At 40.5% G+C, this 11,920-nt stretch overlaps 1 protein-coding gene across 3 annotated transcripts in view; it reads left to right on the top strand.

The window, feature by feature from the left end:
• FAM168A (family with sequence similarity 168, member A) overlaps positions 1–11,920 on the top strand; it is a 268,500-nt gene that overhangs the window by 222,463 nt on the left and 34,117 nt on the right. For all 3 annotated transcript variants that reach the window (XM_006870277.1, XM_006870276.1, XM_006870275.1), the window contains one exon: positions 5,909–5,989. In XM_006870277.1, coding sequence (XP_006870339.1) covers positions 5,909–5,989 — 81 coding nt within the window. The remainder of the gene's footprint in view (positions 1–5,908; positions 5,990–11,920) is intronic.

Raw genomic sequence — 11,920 nt, 5'->3', positions numbered from 1 at the left:
GAGGCCAAGATGGCTAAGCTTCGTCTCTCCTACTTTGGACACATTGTCCGGAGAGAACAGTCACTGGAGATGGATGTCATGCTGGGTAAGGTGGAGGCTCAGAGAAAAAGAGGAAGACCCCCAATGAGGTGGATCAGCCAGGTGACATCATTGATGGCGTCAAGTGTGGCAGCGGTAGTGAGGTTGGCCCAGGATCGGACATTGTTTCGTTCTGCTGTGCATGGGCTCGCTATGAGTCGGTTCTGACTCAATGGCACCTGACAACAACAACAATGGCTAATAATCATGAACATTTCTTTGTTATGTTTGTTGGTCACTTGAATGTCTTCTTTGGCAAGATGTCTGTTCTTGTCCTGTGCCCACTTTTCAATGGGGCTATTTGTCTTCTTCTTGTAAAAGTGTTGTAGTTCTCTATACATTTAGAGACTAGCTCTTGTATGATATGCCATTATACTCTTTTGGTGAAAATTTTTGATGCATGTCAGTGTCTAGTTTTTAGGAGGTCCTAGTCATCTATTTTTGTCTTCTGCTGCTTGTGTATTTTCAGTTATGTTTGATAATGTATTTATGCCTTATATCAGAGCCCCTAAGTTTGCTCTTATTTTTTCATTGATGATCTTTATAGTTCCAGGTTTTACATTTAGGTCATGAGTTTGTATTTGTATATGGTGTGAGATATGGCTCTTGTTTCATTTTTCTGCAATTGAATTTCCAGCTTTGCCAGCAGCATTTGTTGAAGTCACTGTCTCTTATCCATTTAATGTGATTTGGCCCTTGTCAAAGATAAGCTGACTGAATGTGGATTTACTTCTGGATTTTTAACTCTGTACCATTGATCTATGTGTCTTTTGTTCTGCCAGGTTGTTTTGACCTTTGTAGCTGTGTGGTAAATTTTAAGATAAGGAAGTAAGAGACCTCAACTTCATTCTTCTTTTTAAGTAAGCTCTGCTTATCTGAGGTCTCTGTCCTTTCCATATAAAGTTAGTTATCCATTTTTCCTTTTCTTTAAAAAATGATGTTGGAATCTATATTGGGATTACATTATATTTATAGATTGCTTTTGGTAGTGTTGACATTTTCACAATGTTAAAGTCTTCCTATCCATGAGCATGGTATACTGTTCCATTTTTGTAAGTCTCTTTTGATTTTTTGTAGTATAGTGTTTTGTAATTTTCTTTGTATAGGTCTTTTGTTTCTCTTATTAGATTTATGCCTAAGTATTTCATCCTTTGGGTGGCTATTGTAAATGGCATTGTTTTCTTGAATTCCTTTTCATAGCTCTCTTAATTAGTATAACGGGGAATCTAGCTGATTTTTTTATGTTGATCATGTACCCTTCCACTTTGCTGAATCTTTCAATGAGTTCCAGTAATTTACTTGTTGAGTCTTTGGACTCAACAAGTATAGAATCATATCATCTGCATGTAGAGGTGTTTTTTTCGCTGCTTCTTTGCCAATCTTTGTTGTTGTTAAATGCTGTAAAGGTGGTTCCTACTCATAGTGACCCTGTCTAGGGTTTCCAAGGAGCAGCTGACCTTGTGGTTCAAATCCTCCTTGTGGTCCAGTGCTTAATCCTACAATGCCACACCAGGACTCCAATCTTGTTGTTGTTAAGTGCCATCAAGTCAGTTCTGACTCATAGCAATCCTTTATAGCATTTCTGAGGAGCAACTGGTGGGTTTGTACTGCCAGCCTTGTAGTTTGCAGTCTGGTGCTGAGCCTACAGCGCCACACCAGGAGTTCAACAATTTCCCTTTCTTGCTTTACAGTTCTTGCTAAGACTTCCAGCACAATATTGGATAAGGAGTGGTGATAAATGGCATTCTTGTCTGGCTTCTGATTACAGCCATGTTATTTTTCTATTCAGAAAGTTTTAGCCAGGCTTGAGGCTCTTGTTGCAGTTAATATGTGTTGGTTCTGTTAGTTGGTGTAGGGAAATGGCCAGACCTGAAGCAACTCTAGGTTCTGGCAGATCTCCTCTTCTAGTGTCTTTGACTTCAGGGCCTTGTTGATTGTTTAATTCCAGGATCAAGGGCACTGGCTTCTCCCGGGAGGCACCCCATCTCAAATTTGGAGATGGTGAAAGGCGAAAGGGACCTACAACCCTGGCACATACTTTCCTGATTTTAAACCATTCATAATCTCCATGTTCTGTTCAAAAACTGCACTTTGGTCTGTGTACATGTTCCACATGAGCACATTTGGAAACCATTCTTCACAATGTTATCCATAGTTTGTCATGATTCATAGTCAGAAGCCTTTGCATAGTCAATAAAGCACAAGTAAACATCTTTCTCTGCCGTCAGCCAAAATCCACTTAACATCAGTGATGATATCCCTAATTCCATGTCCTCTTCTGAATCTGGCTTGAATTTTTGGCAATTCTCTGTTGGTTTAATGTTTTAACCATTTTTGAGTTATCTTCAACATTAGTGAGATTAATCAATCACAAAATAACAAATAGGTATGAGATCACTATTGGCAAAACTCAAGAAAAGGTTTTCATGCTAAAATAAATAGTCTTTGATGATTACCAGGGGTGGGAGGGAAAGGAGAGTAATTCACTGGTTAGAATATTGTTTTTGTTAAAGGTCATCAAGTTGAGTCCAAGTCATAGTGACTTGGACTCAACTTTCCAAGGAGCAGCTGGTGAGTTTGAACCACTGACCTTTTGGTTCAAATAAATCTTGCAGTCCAGTGGTTTATTCCACAGTGCCACCCAAGGGCTTAGAGGTAGCATGTGTTATCTCTGGTGCCAGAGAATGCAATTTACAAGAAGAGGGTGTCTGGCAGAAGAATGATGGATACAGGTGAAGACACAGGGAGAAATGCAAGGGTTAAAGGTGTAGAGGTAAATACTGTTATATACACAACCCTGCAATAATAGTTTTCTATGGGTAGATATATGGATAAATGCACAGACTGAACAGGTATGGGAGGGAAGTCGGAGTATACCCACAAATATATATAAGGGTTGACACAGTATATTGTACATGAGATTGTAGTGGTATATACAGGGGGAAAAATTATAAAAAATTTCTTAGACATTACCAAACAACTTGAGGCACAATGAGTTGCTTGGCATGGGGCTCAAGACAATAGGATCAAGAGACATCATAATTAATTGATATAACATAGTCCACATAGACAGTGTTCTCCATCCTATTTTGGTGAGTAGCAACTGGGGTCTTAAAAGCTCATGAGTGACCGTCTAAGGTGCAACTAATGGTCTATGTGGGGAAGAAAGAAGAGTGATGAAAATTGAAGATACTTGAAATTAGTTAGTCCAGTGGACTAATGAAACACATGAACATCAGTCTAGTCTCCACTACTATAAGACCAGAAGAATTAGATGGTGCCCAGCTACTAATACCTACTACTCTGAAAGGGTTCACCACGTTAGAAGGTACTTGATGGAGTTGGAGAAAATGAAGAACAAAATCAAAGCTATAATAAAAATGACTGGACTTTGACCTACACCTATGGAAGCAGTAGCTCAAAAGAGGGAACAAGTCCTTAGAGCAAGAATCATTCCCACCCCCTCCACACACAGAGTAAACAGGGATGGGCATCTTGGACATTGGCTACCCAAAATGTGGGGCGGGGGGCTACAAAGGCAAGAAGTGACTGGCTTACAAGCTTTCAAGAGGGAACCTAGATCCAGAGGGCCTGGAGGAAGGTAGAATCTCAGTGAGTAGTATTCAGTCTGACTAGGCGGGGCTGATGCAATGAAATGCAGACAGGTCTCTTGTGATACAACAGTGAATGATTGTTATCAGGACTGATTGTGAGGGTTGGAAATGTAAAGGTAGACATATTATAGTAAGGAGGGGAGTGATTAACTTTTCAGTCTAGGAGCTGAGTTCCCTAGGACCATCAAGGGAGAAGAGCAGAGAGCAGGACCCTACTCAGAGAAGCAGTGATGCCTGAAATGGAGATGATGATGTGGAGCGATGGAGCAGGTGGAGACTTTAGATCTAGAGAGGGAGAGCAACTGTGTGCTGAATACCTGGGGGGTACTGGGGAAGGATTGCATGGCGGGGATTATTGTAACCATGGCAATGAGACGATATATGGTAGAATGAATGTAAAACTAATGTTCTCCCATGTAAACTATTGCATAATTCACAATAAAACATTTAAGAAAGAAAAAAAAATGACTGGACTTACTGGTCAGAAAGAGATTGGAGAAGCTTGGTGACCCATGACCATCCTTTAGGTCTGAAACAGAACTCACCCGCTTGATCCAATTTTCAACCTTGCAGTAGATACGTATATAGGGGCAACAACAACACTATTCAAAATCAAAAGGGTAAAACATTCAAAATCAAAAGGGTAACATTTACCTAAGAACAAAGTTAAGAAGGGTTGGAAAAGAAGGTGGAATGGGAATAAGAACCACAGAGAGGAAGTAGGATAACTGTTGTTACTTGGAGGGGGTTGCAATCATTGAGATGGAATGGTGTGTGATTTGTTGAATATAAAACTATGATCCGCTCTGTAAACAGTCACTAAATTCACAATAAAAGGCTCCCAAATAAAAGAAAAGAAAAATAATTTGACTGCAGAGCAAAATCTGTTTCCTTATCTTAAGCAAACTATTTAGGACCATACTAACCAGGAACTTTTGTTGTTGTTAAGTGCCGTCGAGTCAGTTCTGACCCATAGTGACCCTTCATCGGGTTTCCAAGGAGCCGCTGGTAAACTTGAACCACCGACCTTGCAGCTCAAATGGCTTTGCAGTCTGGCACATTAACCCATGGTGCCACACCAGGACTCCATTCTGGAACTCTGCAGTGATAGAAATTCTAGGAAATGTAGTTTCAACTTATATAAATTGACAAAATGTAAATCTTCTTGTTGGCTTGGCATTCATATGCACCTCTTTTAACCATACTTAACTTCCAAAGAAGCCAACAACAACAACACAGAAAGAATGAGAGGTGCTCCCAAAGGTTTAGATTGTGCTCATAGCTATATAATAATTTTAAATTACAACCTAAATGTAAAAAAAAAAGGTTAATGGCGAAATCATGATATCCACATAAGGAAATATTATGAAGATAGTAAAAATCATGTTTTTTCTAGGTTTAATTTCCTGAGAAAATGCTTATAATACTAAAGTGAAAAACTATATATAATATTCAGAAGTAGGCTGGAGCTGGTTCATGTGGGTTCTCTGTAGCTGAATTTGTCATCTCTTCCCAATTACTTGTTTAGTGATTTGGTAGCCTGAAATAGGCCTTGGTGGGAGTATTTACAGTGCAAATATTAGCAAACAATACAAAACTGGACTGCTATCCCAGCCTCCCACCAACTGTTAAATACGTTCCGGTACACCACTGAATAGATGTACATGTACAAGGAATAGAAAACTCATTGTTGTTGTTGTTAAGTGTTGTCGAGTAGGTTCCGACTCATAGCAACCCTGTATAGGGTTTCCCAGGACTGGCTGGTGAGCCTGAACTGTCGACCTTGTGGTTCAAACCAACCTTGTAGTCCAGCCCATTAAACCCGAAGCTCCACACAAGGAATAGAAAACTCTTTGGAAGGATGAAGTGCCAAACTTGTAATGGTGTTACCTCTGGGGAGGAGAATAGTTTTGTGGCTGAGAGTGTGAAAGGAAACTTCCTCTTTTCACCATATATATATTTCTATATTTTAAAATTCTCTTATAGTGAGCATATAGACATATATTTCTTTTACTTAAAAAAAAAAAAAAAAATCTGCTATGTTGGAAATACAGGATTGGTGGCTTTTCCTTTGAGAAGCTAAAAGGTGATCACAAATACTATCAGAAATGGCCCACGAAGAGGCTGAAGACCAAGCCAGGGATTTGGATTCTGTTTCCTCAAAATCTGCTTTTTCTGCTTGCCCAAGTAAATGGGTCTTTTCTTCTCTCTTGCAGGTTACCCTACAGCCTACCCAGCAGCAGCTCCTGCTTACAATCCCAGCCTCTATCCAACCAATAGCCCCAGTTATGCTCCAGGTAAGGAGAATGTGGGAGCAGTAATGGTGACTGGGGTGAAAGTGGGGCTCTATTTGGAAAACTAAACCCATTTGCTGGCCTTGCCCTTTTCTTAATTGATCTTAGCTCAGCCTATGCAGGACTGATTGTCTTGGGAGTCCTCTCTGGGAATTGGGTCAAATCAACCTCAGAGTTGGGATGGAAGTAGAGTGTTCTCCATATTCCTTGAGACTTCAGATTGGCCCATCTCTCCTCTGCTGGAGTGTCCAAGATGTGTGTCCTCCTCACAGAACCTTTTCTGGTCTCTCAAATGTTGTCCAAATCTATTCTTTGTTTAGTTTTCCCTAAGACTGTCATTGGGAAGCACATCTGTGCATGCACACACACACACTTGTCAGGCTCCCTGGGTATAGATTTGGAAAAGGTGAAAGACTTGCCATCAGAGGGTGAAGACCTGATTTTCAAATTAAGGTGAGCTGCTACATTTTCAAAAATTAAGAAGGCCCAACACTCTTTGGATGGAGGCTGAAACAGATTTGAAAACCTTATAAAGGTTTGTTTGATTTGGCAGAAGCAGCAGTTTAGAGGTCTTACTACTGACCTTTATCCCGTCAGTCTCAGTAGGAGAAAGAGGATGGGCTCTGCAGTTAGAAAGTCCTGGGTTTGAATCCTGATTACTCAACTCACTAGTTGTGAGGCCTTGGGCAAATTGCCTCACCTCTCTGAAGAATGTAACTACCTACCTCAGGGTTGTAGATTGTTTTGTGTCAGCTTCTCTTAATTTGCTCAGCAAATATTTGTTGAATGTCCTATACACTGTGACAGAAAAAAAAATTTGTTGAATGTCCTATACACAAGGATGCCATCTTTTCCTGAAGGAACTTGCAGACCACTTGAGACCCCTGGCACACAAACAAGTTTACCGTAATACAGTGTGGTAAATTTTGTAAAACAAATACAAAATAAGAAGAGAGTAGACAGAGGAGTGACTAGCAGTCTGCCTAAAGATAGAAATGTCAGGGAGGCTTCAAAGAGGGCCTAGCAATAGAAACTTGAGGGAGAAGCTGGGAGTTTTTTAAGTACATAAAGGCAGGCATGGGCAAAGACATGGAGACATGAGAACATGACAGTGTTGTTGTTGTTGTTAGGTGTTGTCCAGTCAGCTTCAACTCATAGTGACCCAATGCACAACAGAAGGAAAAACTGTCTGGTCCTGTGCAGTCCTTACAGTTGTTAGTGGGAATGGTTGAAGCTAGAAGGAGAGAGGGTCAGATCAGGCTGGTCTCTTGCCTTGAATGTCATGATAATATCTCCATTTTCTTGTATTTATAATCATAGAATTAGAAAGCTTAAAAGACCTTAGAGATCATTCACTTTAGTGAACTCTTCTATTATTGATGGGTGAGGTCCAGAGAGGAGAGCAGTGTTTTTCCCAGTTAGCCAGTGGATCCACACTAGCATATGGACTAGTACCCTTTGCAGATTTCCTCTTATTTCATCCTTTCTGTGTCAATCCAGGACTCATTCTACTGGTATTCCTTTCTTAAGGAGACATTTAAAGAAAGAAGAAGATAGGTTATACCAGAAGACCTAGATTTGAGTCCTGACTCTTGTCACTACCTAGATGAACAACCTTGAAGTTACTTACCTTTTTGAACCTTCATTTCTTCATCCCTAAAGTAGGGGGTGTGGTGACTTTGTACAGTAAGCACTGAACTACCAACCACAAAGTCAGTGGTTTGAACTCAACAGCTCATTCAGCAAAAAAATGAGGCTTTCTGCTCCAGCAACGATTTACTGCCTCAGAAACCCTGTACAGGGTCACTATGAGTCAGAGCTGACTCAGTGGCACACAACAGCAAAGTAAAAATTATAATTCATATTGTACACACACACACAAACACACACACACACCATGAGGTTATTAAACAGCCCTCCTTTGTTTTATACAATAATGCATAATAGCGTTTTTATGCAAATAAGTGTTATTAACCTCTGGAGTGCTTACATTGTTGTTGTTAAGTGCCATTGAGTTGGTTCTGACTTTGCAGTCCAGCACATTAACCTGCTGTGTGCCACAGACATTTATTTTGGCCCTGTTATGCCTAAGCCACTTTGAAAGACACTTGTAAATGATTCAAAGTTGAGGAATTTTGGTCATTGCTCTCAAAGAGCTTTTGAGAGAAGCAGTAACTCATGAGCTGAAAAATCTATAATGGCACCTCAGCATTAATACTTCATATTTACTTTTAGTTAATTATAAATAATTTTGTCGTTAAATGCCACTGAGTCAGTTCTACTTTTAGTGACTCTGTATACGGTTTCTGAGGAAAGGCTGGAGGGTTTGAATCACCAACCTTATGGTTAGCAATTCATTGCTTACCCTATGGCACCATACCAGGATGCTAACCTCTATTTGTTGTTGTTGTTAAATACTGTCTAGTTTGTCGCAACTAATAGAGACCTGTATAGAGTTTCTGAAATGCAGCTGGTGAATTTGAACCGCTGACCTTGTGGTTCAAGCCAACCTTATGATCAAGTGCCATACCAGGACTCCTATTTAGCCTCTGTTTGTTGTTGTTTGTTGTTAAGTGTTTTTTGAGTCAATTCTGACTCATAGTGACTCTGTACAGTTTCCTAGGAGCAGCTGGTGGATTTGAACCACCAACCTTTTGGTTTGCAGTCCAGTTGCTGATCCTCCAGCATTCCACCAGAAGTTTAACAACTGTTATATACAAAGCTCTGTACTGAAGGTTGGAGAAGATAATAGATAGTGGTCTGTGCTCTCAAACAACTCAGTTTAAAGGAAGTGATACAAAAACCTACTGATAATACAATGTGTTGTTGTTGTTGTTGTTAAATGTTGTCAGGTTGATTCCGGCTCATAGCAACCTTGTATAGGGGCTTTGAGGAGTGGCTGGTGGATTTGAACTGCCGACCTTGTGGTTAGCAGTCCAGTGCTGATCCTACAGTGCCACATAGTAATGGACTCCAGTAATGGAGCTAGCAGCTGGCAATCACAGAGCACTTCTCTCAATTGTGCCCCAAGATATCGCCAACCAGGACACAGAGATGGTTTCTGTCTCAAAAACACAACAGGACTCTTTGCCCCTTTAGTTTCATCCCAGTGGTGCTCAAGTATTTAATAATTAAGCATTTACTGCAAGTGGGAAGGTCAGTTAGCTACATCCAAATGTAAAAACCTTGTTCTTTTAACATCAACTTAGAAGCTAGAACCTATCTGGAAGGAAAGAAGCCTATTTTTTTAAAATTTAAGAACTTTTTTCAGGGAAAGATGGCTGTTTCTGAGTAAGAGTGTTGCTGTCAGCCCATCTCCATCCTCAGAAGACATTGTTCTACAAAATATTTGACCATGAGGTAAAATAGTGGGGTTCCTGTACTCCTTGGTGAAAGTCTTGCTGCAGATGGTGGTGGCGGTGTGCTGTGGAATCAGGTCCAACTCATAGCAACCTTGTATAGGGTTTCCAAGGCTGTAGATCTTTATGGGAGCAGAAAGCCTCATCTTTCTCCTGCGTAACAGCTGGTAGTTTCAAACTGCTGACCTTGAGATTATCAGCCTGAATCATAACCACTGCACTACCAGAGCACCTTCCTGCTGCAGGTAGTAGGTTCCAAAGATCGTGTGTGGCCCAGCTACTCATTGTCCCCTTAGGATGCATCTAGCTGCAAGAAGCAGAACTAAACTGCAAGTGGCTTCAACAGTTTGGACATTCATTGTCTAGTAACAGGAAGACAGGAGTTTCAACTGAATCTGAACCCTGTTTCAGTTTAGTAGTTCACCAATGCCGACAAGAAACTAGGCTCTTCATCTGTCAGGCTGGTCTCTTGTCTGCAGTGACTCCTTGCACCACTATGGCTGCCCAAGTGTCATATTTATACTGACTGTATTTAAAACAGAGTCCTGGTGTAGTGCTGTGGGATAATGCACTGGAGCGCAAGGTCAGTTTGAACCACAAGGTTGGTGGTTGTTCCTGGAAACCCTATACAGGGTCGCTGTGGATTGGAACCAACTCAGTAGTGCTTAATAACAACAATATTCAAAACAGAAAAGGAATGGTTTTCTCATCACTTGTCTCATTATTAGGGAGCAGTATCTTTCCCATTAAGTCTCTGGACAACTTGCTATCAAATCTTACTGGCCAGAATGTGGTCATATTTCCACATCAATCACAGACCTTAAGGAAGGGACCAGCCTGACAGGTTCAGGTCACTCAGTATATCACCTGGGTCTGTGGGAGAGGCTCTTTGTTGCACAATTAACATCAAGTCCCTGTTAGCCTGGAAGAATGTGTGGGGGGAAAGATGGTTATGATTACATAACAAACATATTAGCCACTTACCCACTTCTCATCCACAGTAGCCAAAAAGTTCGTTATAAAGCTACAGAGATAAGAGAATCCATTCTCAAAACAATCTGTTAAGTAACAGAGCATCCTAGTTTCCATTATACTTTCAAACACATTAAAAATTTTTAAGCATTTTGTGAGTTATAGTCAATACAGCACTTGCCCCATTATCCGTGTGAAGAAACTGAGTCTTCAGTGGGTGAAGCGATTTTAAAATGATCATCAATATAAGAATCATCTAACAAAAACTATCTCTGTGCCAAGTATATTGCTAGATTATTTACATAGGAGGTTACAGACTAGTGGACAATAATACAGGTCATTTATATTAATCTGTAGGCAATATGGGATCCTGGTGTGGCACTGGAAGGTAAGCACTGGACTGTTAACTGCAAGGTCAGTAGTTCAAAACCATGAGCTGCGCCTTGGAAACCGTATACAACGGCTCTGAGTCAGAATGGACTCAACAGCACATAACAACACAGGCAATTTATATGTAAGCAGAGAAAGTTGGGGTGTACTGAACGTGGAAGAGGTTAGAGATTGGGGAGCACTGGGAATGGCCTCTCAAGGGAAAAAACAAAATATTTAAATTGGCCTTGAAGATGAATGGTAAGAGTTTTCCAGAAGTGTGTGGAGGTGAGGACAGAGAAATAGATATTTAGTTCAAGCATGAAGGCAAGAAAGTGAAGGTTATACTAGGGAAAAGACAAATAGTTCTGTGTGGTTGGAATTTACAATAAGTGAGGAAAAGTGGCAAGCAATGAAGATATAAGGGTTACACTGGGGACAGACTGTGAAGGGGTTTGAATGTTAGGCCAAGGGACAGAATTTGTCTGTAAATGATTTGAAACCATTAGACAGTTTTAAACTAGTGAGTTTCAGATTTGTGTTGTATACAGATTACTCTGGTAGCAGTGTAGAAAGTTTTTCCTAGTAGGTGAGATCAGATATGAAGTTAAGGCAGTAGCCCAAAGAAAAAGCTAAAACAGTAGAGCTGAGATGAAATAGAGGGGGGGATTATACAAATATTCAGATTTGTTGTTGTTAAGTGCTGTCAAGTGGTTCTGACTCATAGCAATCCTGTATAGGGTTTCCAAGGAGCAGCTAGTGGGTTTGAACAACTGACCTTATAGTTAGCAGTCTAGTGCTGATCTTCTAACACCATATCAGTATGCTAACCTCTATTTAGCAACTATTATATACAAAACTCTTTACTGAAGGTCAGAAAAAATAGTGGATAAATGGTGGTCTGTGCTCTCCAAGTACTCAGTTTAAAGGCAGTGACACAAAAACTTACTGATAATATAATGTGGTGTTGTTATTAAGTGCTGTCTAGTCAGTTCCACACATAATGATCTTGTATAGGGTTTTGGAGGAGCTGTTAGTGGTTTGAATTTCCAACCTTGCAGTTAGTAGTCCAGCGCTTATCCTACAGTGCCACACTAGAATCTCCTATTATAATATGTATTGTTGTTGTTAAGTACCGTGGAGTTGGTTCCAACTCATAGTGACCCTGCACAGGGTTTCCGAGGCTGTAAATCTTTACGGGAGCAGAAAGCCTCATCTTTCTCCCGTGGAACCG

The sequence above is a fragment of the Chrysochloris asiatica genome, unplaced genomic scaffold, assembly GCF_000296735.1.
Source record: "Chrysochloris asiatica unplaced genomic scaffold, ChrAsi1.0 scaffold00140, whole genome shotgun sequence".
Taxonomy (NCBI): domain Eukaryota; kingdom Metazoa; phylum Chordata; class Mammalia; order Afrosoricida; family Chrysochloridae; genus Chrysochloris; species Chrysochloris asiatica.
Note: the sequence above shows the minus strand (reverse complement) of the source record. Positions and strands in the feature narration are given on the sequence as shown.